A 19,228-nucleotide genomic window follows, 5' to 3' on the forward strand; every position below is an offset into this window, starting at 1 on the left:
AGAGAAGGGGGAGAGAGGACGACAGAGAGATGACAGGAAAGAGTGTAGGGGTGGAGAGAGAGGCAGAGAAGGGGGAGAGAGGACGACAGAGAGATGACAGGAAAGAGTGGAGGGGTGGAGAGAGAGGCAGAGAAGGGGGAGAGAGGGAGTGAGAAGATATGCAGACAAACAGCAAGAAACTGCATTTACTGAAATGTTTATTGTTTTGCGGACCAGGTTTGATACAAAGCTGCTGATACTGATACTTTTCATTTATGACTATTAACAGTTGATAGTATACATTAGAAGAATCCTATATGTTGTCTGTGCAGAGAAACCATAACTAAGAGGTGGAGGTTGTGGTATTGTAATGTTTGGGAGACTGTGTGTGAGTGTGGGAAGGGCGTAGACTGTCTTCCCTATCACTCACCACCTCTTTGCGGGCCACCAGCATCTCGCCTCTATCCCCTACCTCTGAATCTTGACCCTTAATTACGGTCCTGTCCGTGCCCATCTCCCTGCTTCCCTGCCCATAGCCGTTGCCTGGTGGTGTGTTTGGAGCTTGGTAATATTGGGGAGTTTGTACTATAGCACAGGAAGCAGTCCGAGGCAGTGGTGAAACGTGCCCGCGCCACCCGTCTGAGAGAGAACAATATAAAGAGTAAAAATAACCTGGGCGGCTGGCCTGCCACGATGCCACAGTGCCAGGTCAGGAACACACACAGGAAAGAGCCCACTGAGACAGAGGACGGAGGACGGATGGGAGACTCATTTGATCATGACATGATAACAAACTGGGCTACTGTTATGATCTGCTCCTGTATAATAGGTAGTCATGGGCTGGATTATAGGTAGTCATGTCCTGGATAATAGGTAGTCATGAACTGGATTATAGGTAGTTATGGGCTGGATTATAGGTAGTCATGTCCTGGATAATAGGTAGTCATGGGCTGGATTATAGGTAGTCATGGGCTGGATTATAGGGAGTCATGTCCTGGATTATAGGTAGTTATGGGCTGGATTATAGGTAGTCATGTCCTGGATAATAGGTAGTCATGGGCTGGATTATAGGTAGTCATGGGCTGGATTATAGGTAGTCATGTACTGGATTATAGGTAGTCATGAGCTGGATTATAGGTAGTCATGGGCTGGATTATAGGTAGTCATGGGGTGGATTATAGGTAGTCATGGGCTGGATTATAGGTAGTCATGGGTTGGATTATAGGTAGTCACGGGCTGGATTATAGGTAGTCACGGGATAGATTATAGGTAGTCATGTCCTGGATTATAGGTAGTCATGTCCTGGATTATAGGTAGTCATGGGCTGGATTATAGGTAGTCATGGGCTGTATTATAGGTAGTCATGGGCTGGATTATAGGTAGTTATGTCCTGAATTATAGGTAGACATTTCCTGAATTATAGGTAGTCATGTCCTGGATTATAGGTAGTCATGCGCTGGATTATAGGTAGTCATAGGCTGGATTATAGGTAGTCATGGGCTGGATTATAGGTAGTCATGGGCTGGATTATAGGTAGTCATGGGCTGGATTATAGGTAGTCACGGGCTGGATTATAGGTAGTCACGGGATGGATTATAGGTAGTCATGTCCTGGATTAAAGGAGGTCATGTCCTGGATTATAGGTAGTCATGGGCTGGATTATAGGTAGTCATAGGCTGTATTATAGGTAGTCATGGGCTGGATTATAGGTAGGCTTGGGCTGGATTATAGGTAGTCATAGGCTGTATTATAGGTAGTCATGGGCTGGATTATAGGTAGTCATGGGCTGGATTATGGATTTTACTAGAGTTCAGTGAGTTTGAGTTGGTTAAAATATTGTGGGATATTGGCAGCTATTTTTTGGGTCTCCTGGTGTTGGAATGTTTGATGTCTTTGGACCTTTTCTGCATGAGTGTGTTAAAAGTTACCGCCTCACTGATACACCATCCTCATGATCTAACCTGATTTTGTGTGTGTGCGCACGTGCGTGTGTGTGTCTTCCAGAGTGCAGCAGCAGCTCCCAGTCCCATCCTTGGGAACCTTCCCCCAGGAGAGGGAATGCCAGTGGGACCCGTACCTCCAGGATTCTTCCAGGTACACACACATATACACACACACATACATACAGTATATACAGTTGAAGTCGGAAGTTTACATACACTTAGGTTGGAGTCATTAAAACTCGTTTTTCAACCACTCCACAAATTTCTTGTTAACAAACTATAGTTTTGACAAGTCGGTTAGGACATCTACTTTGTGCATGACACAAGTAATATTTCCAACAATTGTTTACAGACAGATTATTTAATTTATAATTCACTGTATCACAATTCCAGTGGGTCAGAAGTTTACATACACTAAGTTGAATGTGCCTTTAAACAGCTTGGACAATTCCAGAAAATTATGTCATAGCTTTAGAAGCTTCTGATAGGCTAATTGACATCATTTGAGTCAATTGGAGGTGTACCTGCGGATGTATTTCAAGGCCTACCTTCAAACTCAGTGCCTCTTTGCTTGACATCATGGGACAATCAAAAGAAATCAGCCAAGACCTCAGATTTTTTTTTAGACCTCCACAAGTCTGGTTCATCCTTGGGAGCAATTTCGAAACGCCTGAAGGTACCACGTTCATCTGTACAAGTAATAGTACGCCAGTATAAACACCATGGGACCACGCAGCCGTCACACCGCTCAGGAAGGAGACGCGTTCTGTCTCCTAGAGATGAACATACTTTGGTGCGAAAAGTGCAAATCAAGGACCTTGTGAAGATGCTGGAGGAAACAGGTACAAAAGTATCTATATCCACAGTAAAACGAGTCCTATATCGACATAACCTGAAAGGCCTCTCAGCAAGGAAGAAGCCACTGCTCCAAAACCGCCATAAAAAAGCCTGACTACGGTTTGCAACTGCACATGGGGACAAAGATCGTACTTTTTTAAGAAATGTCCTCTGGTTTGATGAAACAAAAATAGAACTGTTTGGCCATAATGACCATCGTTATGTTTGGAGGAAAAAAGGGAGGCTTGCAAGCCGAAGAACACCATCCCAACCGTGAAGCATGGGGTTGGCAGCATCATGTTGTGGGGGTGCTTTGCTGCAGGAGGGACTGGTGCACTTCATCATGAGGGAGGAAAATTATGTCGATATATTGAAGCAATGTCTCAAGATATCAGTCAGGAAGTTAAAGCTTGGTCGCAAATGGGTCTTCCAAATGGACAATGACCCCAAGCATACTTCCAAAGTTGTGGCAAAATGGCTCAAGGACAACAAAGTCAAGGTATTGGAGTGGCCATCACAAAGCCCTGACCTCAATCCTGTAGACAATTGGTGGGCAGAACTGAAAAAGCGTGTGCGAGCAAGGAGGCCTACAAACCTGGAGGTATACACCATCTCTGTCAGGAGGAATGGGCCAAAATCACCCAACTTATTGTGGGAAGCTTGTGGAAGGCTACCTGAAATGTTTGACCCAAGTTAAACAATTTAAAGGCAATGCTACCAAATACTAATTGAGTGTATATAAACTTCTGATCCACTGGGCATGTGATGAAAGAAATAAAAGCTGAAATAAATCATTATCTCTACTATTATTCTGACATTTCACATTCTTAAAATCAAGTGGTGATCCTAACTGACCTAAAACAGGGAATTTTTACTGGGATTAAATGTCAGGAATTGTGAAAAACTGAGTTTAAATGTATTTGGCTAAGGTGTATTTGAATATATAAAGCAGAAAAGGGGTCTTCCCTGTGCTGTGGCTGAATGGGCTACAGGTGTCACACCCTGGCCTTAGTTATCTTTGTTTTCATTATTATTTTAGTTAGGTCAGGGTGTGACATGGGGAATGTATGTGTTTTGGTTTGTCTAGGGGTTTGTACGTTTAATGGGTCAGTGTCTTGTCTAGGTGTTTGTATGTCTATGGCTGCCTAGATTGGTTCTCAATTAGAGGCAGCTGTGGTTTATTGTCTCTGATTGAGAGCCATATTTAAGGCAGCCATAGGCATTTGGGTTTTGTGGGTAATTGTCTATGTTGTACGTTTGTAGCTTGTGTGTGCACTTACGTTTATAGCTTCACGATCGTTTGTTGTTTTGTTTAGGTTTATAATAGTGTTCGTTTCGTGTTTTTCTTTATTCTCAAATAAAAGAGAATGTATTTTCCACACGCTGCGCCTTGGTCCTCTCTCTCACCCGTAGACGATCGTGACAACAGGGAAGTATTTAGTGTGCACACTCAGATTGGTGTGCATCATTGCGGTGGCCATAAAGTTCCTGCCATGTGTGTGAGAGACATAGATAGGTTGGCTATCAGATGAGTAATACAGAGTAAGACCAACAGAACACCCTGTCCTACAGCCAACGAACACACCACAGACACCAGGGAGCTCTCGCTCTCTTTTTCCCTCTCTACTCTCACTGTTGTCAGATGTGTCGTTAATGGCAACCTATTGTCTTCAGGACATTGGTTTTGAGTGGGAGCAGAACAGGTGGAATCTGTGGAATGGTATGGCTAGAGTAGTTGAGTGGAGAGTTGATATGGACTGCAGAAAAAGGAAAATCTTCTGCTGAATTGAAATGGAGTTAAGTGTGTGCATGTGTGTGTGTGTGCGCGTGTGTGTGTGTGTGTGTGTGTGTGCGTGCGCGTGCTGATTGGGTTGGAGAAGGCTACCTGAACTTCATCCTCTTATTGGCAGCCTTACAACAACACTGACATGCTCACAGACGCTAATTCATACATGAACCTGTAGCTAGGAGTTGATTTGATTGTGTGTGTGCATGCCAGGGTGTGTGTTAATGCATGCATGTGCAGAGGTGTGTGTGTCCGTGTGCGTGTTTGTGTGTGTGTGTCTGTGCTGGTTGGGATGGAGAAGGCTACCTGTATTTCCAAAGTTTACAGTAATATATCCTTCCTTTGCAACCACAGAGCACTATGAACCTCCTCTCTCAGGCAGTCAGTCAGTCTTTTTACACTACAGGAGTCAGATGGATGGCAGCAGATCTGGATTAACTATCGAATTATCGAATTAATTATCTGGATTAACTATCGAATGTTAGTTACATTTTGTAATGAATAAATTGGCAACATTTCTTTAAATTGACAATTCTGTGAATTGTCTTGTGCAAGTTTTAAATTGACACAATACCTGTTAGCAAAGGTGTTCGCTAGCTAGAGATGATGTGTAGGAGCTGGCAGGGATGCCCATCTGAATGCCCATCTGCTAGCCTGCTAGCCGTGGCCCGCTAGCTGTCTAGAGCATATTGGACTGTTAGCTGAAGAGATCCATCGATCAATTTCTTGGGCCACTATACCTATTTTGCCAATTGGACTGGACCCCTTTACTACACGGAACCTTACTAATCCATCACGACTGGTCTGCCGACGTCACCGCACGAGGAGGCTCTGCACGAGGAGGCTACAGACTTCTTCCGTCGCGACGTCCCTCTAAGGCCCTTCTGCTAGCTAGCCGTACCCTTATCCTACTCCTCCTCTGTTCCTCTGGTGATGTAGAGGTTAATCCAGGCCCTGCAGTGCCTAGCTCCACTCCTATTCACGAGGTGCTCTCATTTGTTGACTTCTATAACCGTAAAAGCTTGGTTTCATGCATGTTAACATTAGAAGCCTCCTCCCTAAGTTTGTTTTATTCACTGCTTTAGCACACTCTGCCAACCTGGATGTCCTAGCCGTGTCTGAATCCTGGCTTAGGAAGACCACCAAAAACCCTGAAATTTCCATCCCTAACTATAACATTTTCCGACAAGATAGAACTGCCAAAGGGGGCGGAGTTGCAATCTACTGCAGAGTCTGCAGAGTTCTGTCTTACATTCCAGGTCTGTACCCAAACAATTCGAGCTTCTACTTTTAAAAATCCACCTTTCCAGAAACAAGTCTCTCACCGTTTCCGCTTGCTATAGACCACCCTCTGCCCCCAGCTGTGCCCTGGACACCATATGTGAATTGATTGCCCCCCATCTATCTTCAGAGCTCGTGCTGCTAGGTGACCTAAACTGGGACATTCTTAACACCCCAGGCCATCCTACAATCTAAGCTTGATGCCCTCAATCTCACATAAATTATCAATGAACCTACCATGTACAACCCCAAATCTGTAAACACGGGCACCCTCAGAGATATCATCCTAACCAATTTGCCCTCTAAATACACCTCTGCTGTCTTCAACCAAGATCTCAGCGATCACTGCCTCATTGCCTGCATCCGTAATGGGTCTGCGGTCAAACGACCACCCCTCATCACTGTCGAACGCTCGCTAAAACACTTAGAAAGGCGAGCAGGCCTTTCTAATCGACCTGGCCCGGGTATCCTGGAAGGATATTGACCTCATCCCGTCAGTAGAGGATGCCTGGTTATTCTTTAAAAGTGCTTTCCTCACCATCTTAAATAAGCATGCCCCATTCAAAAAATGTAGAACCAGGAACAGATATTATAGCCCTTGTTTCACTCCAGACATGACTGCCCTTAACCAGCACAAAAACATCCTGTGGCGTACTGCATTAGCATCGAATAGCCACCGTAATATGCAACTTTTCAGGGAAGTTAGGAACCAATATACACAGGCAGATAGGAAAGCTAAGGCTAGCTTTTTCAAACAGAAATTTGCAGCACAAACTCAAAAAGTGTTGGGACACTGTAAAGTCCATGGAGAATAAGAGCACTTCCTCCCAGCTGCCCACTGCACTGAGGCTAGGAAACACTGTCACCGCCGATAAATCCACGATAATTGAGATTATCAATAAGCATTTTTCTATGGCTGGCCATGCTTTCCACCTGGCTACCCCTACCCCGGTCAACAGCCCTGCACCCCCCCACAGCAACTCGCCCAAGCCTCCCCCATTTCTCCTTCACTCAAATCCAGATAGCTGATGTTCTGAAAGAGCTGCAAAATCTGGACCCCTACAAATCAGCCGGACAATCTGGACCCTCTCTTTCTACAATTACCTGCCGAAATTGTTGCAACCCCTATTACAAACCTGTTCAACCTCTCTTTCGTGTCGTCTGAGATTCCCAAAGATTGGAAAGCTGCCGCGGTCATCCCCCTATTCAAATGGGGAGACACTCTAGACCCAAACTGCTACAGACCTATATCTATCCTACCTTGCCTTTCTAAAGTCTTCGAAAACCAAGTTAACAAACAGATTACCGACCATTTCGAATCCGTCGTACCTTCTCCGCTATGCAATCTGGTTTCAGAGCTGGTCATGGGTGCACCTCAGCCACGCTCAACGTCCTAAATGATATCATAAACGCCATTGATAAGAGACAATACTGTGCAGTCGTATTCATCGACCTGGCCAAGGCGTTTGACTCTGTCAATCACCACATTCTTATTGGCAGACTCAACAGCCTTGGTTTCTCAAATGACTGCCTCACCTGGTTCACCAACTACTTTTCTGATAGAGTTCAGTGTGTCAAATCGGAGGGCCTGTTGTCCGGACCTCTAGCAGTCTCTATTGGGGTGCCACAGGGTTCAATTCTCGGGCCGACTCTCTTCTCTGTATACATCAATGATGTCGCTCTTGCTGCTGGTGATTCTCTGATCCACCTCTATGCAGACGACACCATTCTGTATACTTCTGGCCCTTCTTTGGACACTGTGTTAACTAACCTCCAGATGAGCTTCAATGCCATACAACTCTCCTTCCGTGGCCTCCAACTACTCTTAAATGCAAGTAAAACTAAATGCATGCTCTTCAACCGATCGCTGCCTGCACCTGCCCGCCAGTACAGCATCACTACTCTGGACGGTTTTGACTTAGAATATGTGGACAACTACAAATACCTAAGTGTCTGTAAACTCTCCTTCCAGACTCATGTTAAGCATCTCCAATCCAAAATTAAATCTAGAATCGGCTTCCTATTTCACAAAAAAGTATCCTTCACTCATGCTGCCAAACATACCCTCGTAAAACTGACTATCCTACCGATCCTCGACTTCGGCGATGTAATTTACAAAATAGCCTGCAACACTCTACTCAACAAATTGGATGCAGTCTATTACAGTGCCATCCGTTTTGTCACCAAAGCCCCATATACTACCCACCACTGCGACATGTACGCTCTCGTTGGCTGGCCCTCGCTTCATACTCGTCGCCAAACCCACTGGCTACAGGTAAAGCCCCGTCTTATCTCAGCTCACTGGTCACCATAGCAGCACCCACCCATAGCACGCGCTCCAGCAGGTATATTTCACTGGTCACCCCCAAAGCCAATTCCTCCTTTGGCCGCCTTTCCTTCCAGTTCTCTGCTGCCAATGTCTGGAACGAACTGCAAAAATCCCTGAAGCTGGAGACTCATATCTCCCTCACTAACTTTAAGCACCAGCTGTCAGAGCAGCTCACAGATCACTGCACCTGTACATAGCCCATCTGTAAATAGCCCATCCAACTACCTCATCCCCATACTGTATTTATTTATTTATTTTGCTCCTTTGAACCCCAGTATCTCTACTTGCACATTCATCTTCTGCACATCTATCACTCCAGTGTTTAATTGCTATATTGTAATTACTTCGCCACTATGGCCTATTTATTGCCTTACCTCCCTAATCTTATCTCATTTGCAAACACTGTATATAGACTTTTTCTACTGTATTATTGACTGTATGTTTGTTTATTCCATGTATAACTCTGTGTTGTTGTATGTTTCGAACTGCTTTGCTTTATCTTGGCCAGGTCACAGTTGTAAATGAGAACTTGTTCTCAACTAGCCTACCTGGTTAAATAAAGGTGAAATAAAAATGTAAAAATTATGGGAGAACATTATCTAAGAGTATGAATTACATTGTTTGAGAAGGTTTTGTATTTATTAAGGATTTCTATTTATTAAGGATCCCCATTAGCTGCTTCCTGGGGCCCAATAACATTAAGGCAATTATATACAATTTAAAATAATGTATTTAAAATAAATGAGATTACATTTCATAACACTTTTCACAACACATTAAGTGTGTTCGCTCAGGCCACTACTCTACTACCACATATCTACAATACAAAATCCATGTATGTGTAAGCTTGTGTCTGTACCTGTGTGTGTGTGTGTTGTGTGTTGTGTGTGTCTCTTCACAATCCTAAGAAACCTGCCTACACCTTGTTTGAAGTACAATAGACAGACCAACATAGCTCTATAGTAGCTGTGTGCTGGAAAACGTGAAGTAGACATTGTGGTGCTCAGACCAATGCCAATACTTCTCACTTAAAACTGTTTTTTCTTTCTAATTTCCAGGATTTTTACACCGGAAGGTGATTTTACTAAATTATAATACAACATAACACAGCAATAAAAGTAAATTAGCCTATCACAGAGATAGTGAAAGTCTGACAGGAGAGAGTGAAAGAGAGAGTGAAAGTCTGACAGGAGATCCTCTCAGTGTAGAGATAATGCCTTACGTTCATGCTCATAGAAATACAACAGGTAGAACAGATTGGACTTGGTGCTTCAATAGGAATGTTGTCTAGAAAAATGAGAAACATACAGAAAATTGTTTATTTTCCTTGAAACGGGAACAAGAAAGGAATCTGCATATGATAATTTTCAATTGGAATGCAGTACTATTCATTCCACATGTATACTACTACTACATTTCGCACCCTTTTTTCCTGGGCTTCCAGGCATTTACTCATTCATCAACATGGATGTCGGCATGAAGACTGTGTGGCTTGTTGGGCATTTGTGAATCCACTGGTTGGAGAAGCGTGCCAGGGCGGTTGGTAAACATCACAACCTTTCAATTGATTAGGTGGCTCGGAGAGTGAGGAATGAAGTGGGGCAAACTGCTCCATGTTCTGCGCCAGCAGAGGTGCTGCTGCTCCCCCTGACATCATAGTCATCCACCTCGGTGGAAACTACTTGGGACACACAAAGGGGACAGCCCTGGTGTGTCAGATGCGACCGGATTTGGAGGTAGTCACCCGAATGTTCCCTGGGACAACAGTGGTCTACTCTGACATTGCGCAGTGGAGGAGTTGGATGTTCCAGTGGGAGGAGGACATCAACAAGCGCATAGAGATGGCCCGATGCTCTGTCAACCAGCAGGTGTTTGCATTTCTTGCTTATAGGCTCATGCCCACAATCCACCACTCTGCCATTAAGCACTGTGTCCCTGGGCACTACCGTAGGGATGGCGTGCATCTCACGGATGAGGGCAACAACCTCTTCCTTTAGAGTCTGAGAGCTGGTCTCTCCTCCGTCCTAGCAAGATTCACGCAGATTCACGCACACCACCACACTCACTGCCACTTGCATGCCACTCCACAAACCCAAAGGCTCTTTTAAGAGCCACCTAATAAATGAAAATAAGCGTGTGTGTGTTGGGAAGGGGCTGTCATAACTATAAACTAAATGATGGTCAAAATGTATCCTCCGGGAGGCGAGCCCACAATCTTCAGATCCACAGGCGGTACATCTCTAACCATTACACTAGGAACCCTGTTCTTAAAACATTGACTTTGACAGACCATTTAAATGGACCGTCTGGAAGCGTTTGTTCCAAAATGATTTGTTTCATTCACTCAGTACTGATTGAAGGTTTATTTCTCTTGCTTGGTTAAAATACAATAGTCTAAAACGGTTGATTTGTTAAAAACAGACTCATTTAATCAGGTAGCTAGCCAAGTTAGCAAGCATGTCATTTTCTTTTGACTACGCACAGCGGGTCGCACAACTTAAATCAAATAACGTTTTATTTGTCACATGCGCCAAATATAACAGGTGTAGACCTTAGTGAAATGCTTACTTACAAGCCCTTAACCAACAATGCAGTTTTAAGAAAATACCTAAAAAAAAGTAAGAAATAAAAGTAACAAATAATTAAAGAGCAGCAGTAAGATAACAATAGCGAGGCTATATACAGGGGTACCGGTACAGAGTCAATGTGCGCGGGCACCGGTTAGTCGAGGTAATTGAGGTAATATGTACGTGTAGGTAGAGTTATTAAAGTGACTATGCATAGAAAATAACAGAGAGTAGCAGCAGTATGGGGGGTGGGCAATGCAAATAGTCTGGGTAGCCATTTGATTAGGTGTTCAGGAGTCTTTTGGCTTGGGGCTAGAAGCTGTTTAGAGGCCTCATGGACCTAGACTTGGCCCTCCAGTACCGCATACCGTGTGGTAGCAGAGAGAACAGTCTATGACTAGGGTTGCTGGAGTCTTTGACAGTTTTAGGGCCTTCGTCTGATACCGCCTGATATAGAGGTCCTGGATGGCAGGAAGCTTGGCCCCGGTGATGTACTGGGCCGTACGCACAACCCTCTGTAGTGCCTTGCGGTCAGAGGCTGAGCAGTTGCCATACCAGGCAGTGATGCAACCAGTCAGGATGCTCTCGATGGTGCAACTGTAGAACCTTTTGAGGATCTGAGGACTTATGCCAAATCTTTTCAGTCTCCTGGTGGGGAATTGGTTTTGTCGTGCTCTCTTCACGACTGTCTTGGTGTGCTTGGACCGTGTTAGTTTGTTGGTGATGTGGACGCCAAGAAACTTGAAGCTTTCAACCTGCTCCACTACAGCCCCGGCGATGAGAATGGGGGCGTGCTCAGTCCTTCTTTTCCTGTAGTCCACACTCATCTCCTTGGTCTTGATCACATTGAGGGAGAGTTTGTTGTCCTCCTCCCCATAGGCTGTCTTGTTGGTGATCAGGCCTACCACTGTTGTGTCATCGGCAAACTTAATGATGGTGTTCTAGTCGTGCCTGGCCGTGCAGTCATGAGTGAACAGGGAGTACAGGAGGGGACTGTGCACGCACCCCTGAGGGCCCCCGTGTTGAGGATCAGCGTGGCGGATGTGTTGTTACCTACCCTTACCACCTGGGGGTGGCCCATCAGGAAGTCCGGGATCCAGTTGCAGAGGGAGGTGTTTAGTCCCAGGGTCCTTAGCTTAGTGATGAGCTTTGAGGGTACACCATAGTACCCTTTGTACACCGGGCTATGGTCCATCATGTCATTGGGCAAAAGTGAGGAGGGAAGGCAGATAAAGTGTTTTAATCAAAATCAATCACTTTTGCATGTGAAAACACAGAATCCTACTCATTGCTACAAATGCTTAATTACATCAGTTTTGTTTTGAGCCGATGAAGTCATCGGACAGAGCTGGGCACCTGGCTCACGCCCGGGAGGCAGCGGTTCCAATGCAATCAACTTTCAGCAAGTGTAAAACACACCTACACGGGCGCCCGGGCGAGAATAATTGTATCTCATCAATGATTCTGATGATGTTTTACCTGGGTGCACCTGACTACTTTTTACTTGTGAATGGTGACTTCAGATTTTCTGGGACCACTGAAAAGTAACTTCACACTGTGTTAATCAGTCAGCACACATTTGGATTATAATAATGACGAAGGCAGGAGAGGGAGCTGGAATTTATTCGATGCTGTCAAGTCTGGTAAATTGTCTGATTCTGGCATTTGCACACTTGCAGTGCACAATTGAACTGAGGCTCTGTTTACATGTGTGTTTGGGGTTCAACCATTGACTATATGCGGTTTATAATTAGTTTACTGTTCTTAACAAAGCATTTTTCCCCCTCGGCTATGGTTGGTGTTGTGGTCTTCGTTGTTCTTAGCCGAGGAAATGTAGCGTAGCTAACAGCAGTGTTTGTCCTGTTTGGGGTCAACCATTGACTATGCGGTTCATAACTAGTTTCCCAAAGTTTGGTAGTTTTAAATTTAAAGTAACTAACGTTAGCTACTGTAACGTTAGCTATGTTTAGTCTAAGAAAGTGTTATATATTGTGATGCATGAACTGGTCAATCGCGTAGCTAATGTTAGTCTTACGTTGGCCAACATTACCTAGCTAACGCTAACTGGCTATCATAGCAGCCAAGGACGTTCGCTATCTTATTTGTGCACATTTGTTTGTGCTCTGATGACACGCAAGTGTCTAGGTCATTTTATATTTTTATGGGCTGAAATAAAAGTGTTAAACATGAGACCATTTGCTTTTGAAACGTAATAGTGCATGATCATCTCTGTTTTGTAATTAGTCAATGACCATTTCATTTGGATCCAAATTTAGTCAATGACCATTTCATTTGGATCCAAACTTAGTCAATTACCATTTAATTTGGATCCAAACGGAGAGGAAAGCATGTGGCAGAGGAGCGAGATGTCAACTAATGGATAGACCAACATTACTCCCTAGAGGTGTGTTATGGTCTTGCTCCCTAGAGGTGTGTTATGTACTGCTCCCTAGAGGTGTGTTATGGTACTGCTCCCTAGAGGTGTGTTATGTACTGCTCCCTAGAGGTGTGTTATGGTCTTGCTCCCTAGAGGTGTGTTATGGTACTGCTCCCTAGAGGTGTGTTATGTACTGCTCCCTAGAGGTGTGTTATGGTCTTGATCCCTAGAGGTGTGTTATGGTACTGCTCCCTAGAGGTGTGTTATGTACTGCTCCCTAGAGGTGTGTTATGGTACTGCTCCCTAGAGGTGTGTTATGTACTGCTCCCTAGAGGTGTGTTATGGTACTGCTCCCTAGAGGTGTGTTATGGTACTGCTCCCTAGATGTGTGTTATGGTACTGCTCCCTAGAGGTGTGTTATGTACTGCTCCCTATAGGTGTGTTATGGTACTGCTCCCTAGAGGTGTGTTATGGTACTGCTCCCTAGAGGTGTGTTATGGTACTGCTCCCTAGAGGTGTGTTATGGTACTGCTCCCTAGAGGTGTGTTATGTACTGCTCCCTGTAGGTGTGTTATGGTACTGCTCCCTAGAGGTGTGTTATGGTACTGCTCCCTAGAGGTGTGTTATGTACTGCTCCCTGTAGGTGTGTTATGGTACTGCTCCCTAGAGGTGTGTTATGGTACTGCTCCCTAGAGGTGTGTTATGGTACTGCTCCCTAGAGGTGTGTTATGGTACTGCTCCCTAGATGTGTGTTATGTACTGCTCCCTAGAGGTGTGTTATGGTACTGCTCCCTAGAGGTGTGTTATGGTACTGCTCCCTAGAGGTGTGTTATGGTACTGCTCCCTAGATGTGTGTTATGTACTGCTCCCTAGAGGTGTGTTATGGTACTGCTCCCTAGAGGTGTGTTATGGTACTGCTCCCTAGAGGTGTGTTATGGTACTGCTCCCTAGAGGTGTGTTATGTACTGCTCCCTAGAGGTGTGTTATGGTACTGCTCCCTAGATGTGTGTTATGGTACTGCTCCCTAGAGGTGTGTTATGGTACTGCTTCCTAGAGGTGTGTTATGTACTGCTCCCTAGAGGTGTGTTATGGTACTGCTCCCTAGAGGTGTGTTATGGTACTGCTCCCTAGCTCACATCATTGGCTGGATTTGGGTTAGTTTGAATTGAACCCAACATTTATGCGACCGTTAATTGTGTGTGGTGTGGACATTGGATAGCAGACACACACAATAGCAAAATTATATTCCACACACAGTTCACACACATTTTAGTCCTACAGGAAACACACTGATAGTTTCAAACATATACATGTAGTTAGTTATGGAAGTTGTGGAAGTGACCAGGGCCGTGCACAGAGCTTTGGACAGAGATGAAAGGGAGTTAGTTAAAAGCCTGTCTTTGCTAGAACCACTACCGGGGTGGGCTATATCAGCTGATTATTTCGAATGTAGGTTATGAATCAGCTAGTTAGCAAGGCTAATCTGTTAAAACAAGCAAATTAGTGTTTACTTGATTTGAATTTGTTCTGCTGCTGACAAACAGTCAAACTGCAGATGCCCCCTTCCCTGTCCCTGACCGTCAGATAACACATGCTAGCAGCAACAAAGTAGCCAGTAGGTAGCTTGTGCATGCAGGATGAGCGCAGCAGCTTATGGGCACCGCTGCACTTGCGGGGGCAGATCGGGCGGAGGATGGTATTTTTAAAAGATTCATTCGAACATTATGAGAAATTTTCTAGTTTGATGGGCAAGTGGTTACATCTAAAGTTACAATAGAGAAAGAGACTAATAATAAAATAAAAAGTAATCAGTACAAAAGGGCATTTGCCCGCCTTTTTTCATAGGCGGGCAAAGGACAGGTGCTCCAGCACGCCTAGGGTCCTATCTGTGCAGGTGCCTGGTCATGATGACTGACTGTCATACTAATATCGCTAGTATTCATCATCATATACTTTATATTTTTCCAACGGTCTATCTCTCTCCCTAACTCTACCTTCCTCTATCCCAACTCTCTCCTTGTGTGTGTGTGTGTGCGTGTGCGTGTGTGTGCGTGCGTGCGTGCGTGTGTGTACCTTCACAGTCGTTCATGTCGCCTCGTTACCCTGGTGGGCCCAGACCTCCTCTCAGAATACCCAATCAGGTAAGATCACTAACGCCCTCCTCAGGTTGCAATAGGAAATGTATTCTAATGTTCCATTGTACATCTGTCTATAAGACTTATTTATATCCTGACCTGTCCTCCTTTTAATTTCACTTATATCTGCTTCTCTTTATACCTTACTTGACCACATTATCTTGTCTTGTCTTACCCTCTTTGACTGTGTTTTGGCATGATTGTGTGTATAGCTCCTCATATTTAGTATATGTTAGTGATGATACAGTGAGGGAAAAAAGTATTTGATCCCCTGCTGATTTTGTACGTTTGCCCACTGACAAAGAAATTATCAGTCTGTAATTTTAATGGTAGGTTTATTTGAACAGTGAGAGACAGAATATCAACAAAACAAAAAAATCCAGAAAAACGCATGTCACAAATGTTATAAATTGATTTGCATTTTAATGAGGGAAATAAGTATTTGACCCCTCTGCAAAACATGACTTAGTACTTGGTGGCAAAACCCTTGTTGGCAATCACAGAGGTCAGATGTTTCTTGTAGTTGGCCACCAGGTTTGCACACATCTCAGGAGGGATTTTGTCCCACTCCTCTTTGCAGATCTTCTTCAAGTCATTAAGGTATCGAGGCTGACGTTTGGCAACTCGAACCTTCAGCTCCCTCCACAGATTTTCTATGGGATTAAGGTCTGGAGACTGGCTAGGCCACTCCAGGACCTTAATGTGCTTTTTCTTGAGCCACTCCTTTGTTGCCTTGGCCGTGTGTTTTGGGTCATTGTCATGCTGGAATACCCATCCACGACCCATTTTCAATACCCTGGCTGAGGGAAGGAGGTTTTCACCCAAGATTTGACGGTACATGGCCCCGTCCATCGTCCCTTTGATGTGGTGAAGTTGTTCTGTCCCCTTAGCAGAAAAACATGTTTCCACCTCCATGTTTGACGGTGGGGATGGTTTCTTGGGGTCATAGGCAGCATTCCTCCTCCTCTAAACACGGCAAGTTGAGTTGATGCCAAATAACTCCATTTTGGTCTCATCTGACCACAACACGTTCACGTGTTGTCCTCTGAATCATTCAGATGTTCATTGGCAAACTTCAGACGGGCATGTATATTTGCTTTCTTGAGCAGGGGGACCTTGCGGACGCTGCAGAATTTCAGTCCTTCACGGCGTAGTGTGTTACCAATTGTTTTCTTGGTGACTATGGTCCCAGCTGCCTTGAGATCATTGACAAGATCCTCCTGTGTAGTTCTGGGCTGATTCCTCACCGTTCTCATGATCATTGCAACTCCACGAGGTGCGATCTTGCATGGAGTCCCAGGCCGAGGGAGTTTGACAGTTCTTTTGTGTTTCTTCCATTTGCGAATAATCGCACCAACTGTTGTCACCTTCTCACCAAGCTGCTTGGCAATGGTCTTGTAGCCCATTCCAGCCTTGTGTAGATCTACAATCTTGTCCCTGACATCCTTGGAGAGCTCTTTGGTCTTGGCCATGGTGGAGAGTTTGGAATCTGATTGATTGATTGCTTCTGTGGACAGGTGTCTTTTATACAGGTAAAAAACTGAGATTAGGAGCACTCCCTTTAAGAGTGTGCTCCTAATCTCAGCTCGTTACCTGTATGAAAGACACCTGGGTGCCAGAAATCTTTCTGATTGAGAGGGGGTCAAATACTTATTTCCCTCATTAAAATGCAAATCAATTTATAACATTTTTGACATGCGTTTTTCTGGATATTTTTGTTGTTATTCTGTCTCTCACTGTTCAAATAAACCTACCATTAAAATTATAGACTGATAATTTCTTTGTCAGTGGGCAAACGTACAAAATCAGCAGGGGATCAAATACTTTTTTCCCTCACTGTATGTGATATTCTATGATGATCATGATGATGATTTTGGCACAGGCAATGGGAGTCCCTGGTAACCAGCCTATGCTACCCAGCGGAATGGACCCCACGAGACAACAAGGTGGGTCTCACACATACACACCACAGACTCTTACACACACACACAGGCTGAGGGCTGATGGCTCTCTATTTTTTCAGGGCATCCAAATATGGGGGGGCCCATGCAGCGAATGACTCCCCCCAGAGGGATGGTCTCTCTTGGGCCACAGGTATGTGATTGAATGAAATCTCCAGGTACAAGTATGCATAACTTTAAACTCCTTCTGTCACATTTGAGTTTGTTTGTAGGTGGGTGAATATATTTGTATTTATGTGTTTATATACAATATGTACATGTGTGGTAGTATACTATGGTAGTATTTCTACTCTCCACCTGTGGAAACCTGTTTGATGTATGTGTACATTACATTGTGGTAATTTGGCCTTGGTATTCTCTCTTCCAGAACTACGGTGGAGGGATGAGACCACCTCTCAATGCACTGGTTGGCCCTGGAATGCCTGGCATGAACATGTGAGCACTCTGTCATCAACACACACACGCATGCACCAGACCTGGGTTCAAATGCAGTGCAAACATACAGTACATACACACACTTCAAACATAAGCACACACGTGCACGCACGCACGCACGCGCAGACACACACACACATAGCAGTGGCGTACCGCAGTTTTGCGAGTATTATAGCTAATCTCACATGCTATTCAACACCTTTTACCATGAGGCTGAGAGAAAATGTTCCAGCAATATTATACATACAGGGCCTTCAGAAAGTGTTCATACCCCTTGACTTATTCCACATTTTGTTGTTACAGCCTGAATTCAACATATCTCTCACCCATCTATACACAATACCGCATAATGACAAAGTGAAAACATGTTTTTAGAAATGTTTGCAAATGTATTGAAAATGAAATACAGAAATATCTAATTTACCTAAGTATTTACACCCCTTAGTCAATTCATGTTAGAATCACCTTTGGCAGTGATTACAGCTGTGAGTCTTTCTGGATAGGTCTCTAAGAGCTTTGCACACCTGGATTGTACAATATTTTTTAATTATTATTTTTAAATTCTTCAAGCTCTGTCAAGTTGGTTGTTGATCATTGCTACACAGCCATTTTCAAGTCTTGCCTTAGCTTTTCAAGCATATTTAAGTCAAAACTGTAACTAGGCCACTCATGAACATTCAATGTCATCTTGGTAAGCAACTCGTGTATACACTGAGTGTACAAAACATTAAGAACACCTTCCTAATATTGAGTCCATGTTGAGCCCATGATCACTCCAATGCTTCCCACCGTTGAGTCAAGTTGACTGAATGTCCTTTGGGTGGTGGACATTATTGATACACACAGGAAACTGTTGAGCGTGAAAAACCCAGCAGCGTTACAGTTCTTGACACAAATCGGTGCACCTGGCACTTTTTACCATACCCCATTCAGAGTGGTTGGGTTAAATGCGGAAGACACATTTCAGTTGAATGCATTCACTTGTACAACTGACTAGGTATCCCCCTTTCCCTTTCCTTTCCATTCAAAGGCACTTCAATATTTTGTCTTGCCCATTTACCCTCTGAATGGCACGCATGCACAATCCATGTCTCAATTGCCTAAACGCTTAAAAATCCTTCTTTAACCTGTCTCTTCATCTACACTGATTAAAGTGGATTAACAAGTGACATCAATAAGGGATCATAGCTTTAATCTGGATTCACCTGGTCAGTCTATGTCATGGAAAGAGCAAGTGTTCTTAATGTTTTGTACACTCACTTTATTTGGCCTTGTGTTTTAGGTTATTGTCCTGCTGAAAGGTTAATTTGCCTCCCAGTGTCTGTTAGAAAGCAGACTGAACCAGGTTTTCATTTAGGATTTTTCCTGTGCTTAGCTCTATTTCGTTTCTTTTTATCCTAAAAAGCTCCCTAGTCTTTGCCGATGACGAGCATACCCAAAACATGATGCATCCACCACCATGTTTGAAAATATGAAGTGGTACTCAGTGATGTGTTGGATTTGCCCCAAACATAAGGCTTTGTATTCAGGACATAAAGTTAATTTCTTCTGCAATTTTGTGGCGAGTTTTACTTTAGTGTGTTATTGCAAACAGGATG

General features: G+C 44.1%; 1 protein-coding gene across 2 annotated transcripts in view; it reads left to right on the forward strand.

Moving 5' to 3' along the window:
- The window catches only part of LOC139545238 (single-stranded DNA-binding protein 2), a 119,998-nt gene that overhangs the window by 91,950 nt on the left and 8,820 nt on the right, over positions 1–19,228 (forward strand). For both annotated transcript variants that reach the window (XM_071352791.1, XM_071352790.1), the window contains exons 5-9: positions 1,984–2,073; positions 15,181–15,240; positions 17,117–17,180; positions 17,258–17,328; positions 17,563–17,630. In XM_071352791.1, the coding sequence (XP_071208892.1) occupies positions 1,984–2,073; positions 15,181–15,240; positions 17,117–17,180; positions 17,258–17,328; positions 17,563–17,630 (353 nt within the window). The remainder of the gene's footprint in view (positions 1–1,983; positions 2,074–15,180; positions 15,241–17,116; positions 17,181–17,257; positions 17,329–17,562; positions 17,631–19,228) is intronic.

Source organism: Salvelinus alpinus, chromosome 19, assembly GCF_045679555.1.
Source record: "Salvelinus alpinus chromosome 19, SLU_Salpinus.1, whole genome shotgun sequence".
Taxonomy (NCBI): domain Eukaryota; kingdom Metazoa; phylum Chordata; class Actinopteri; order Salmoniformes; family Salmonidae; genus Salvelinus; species Salvelinus alpinus.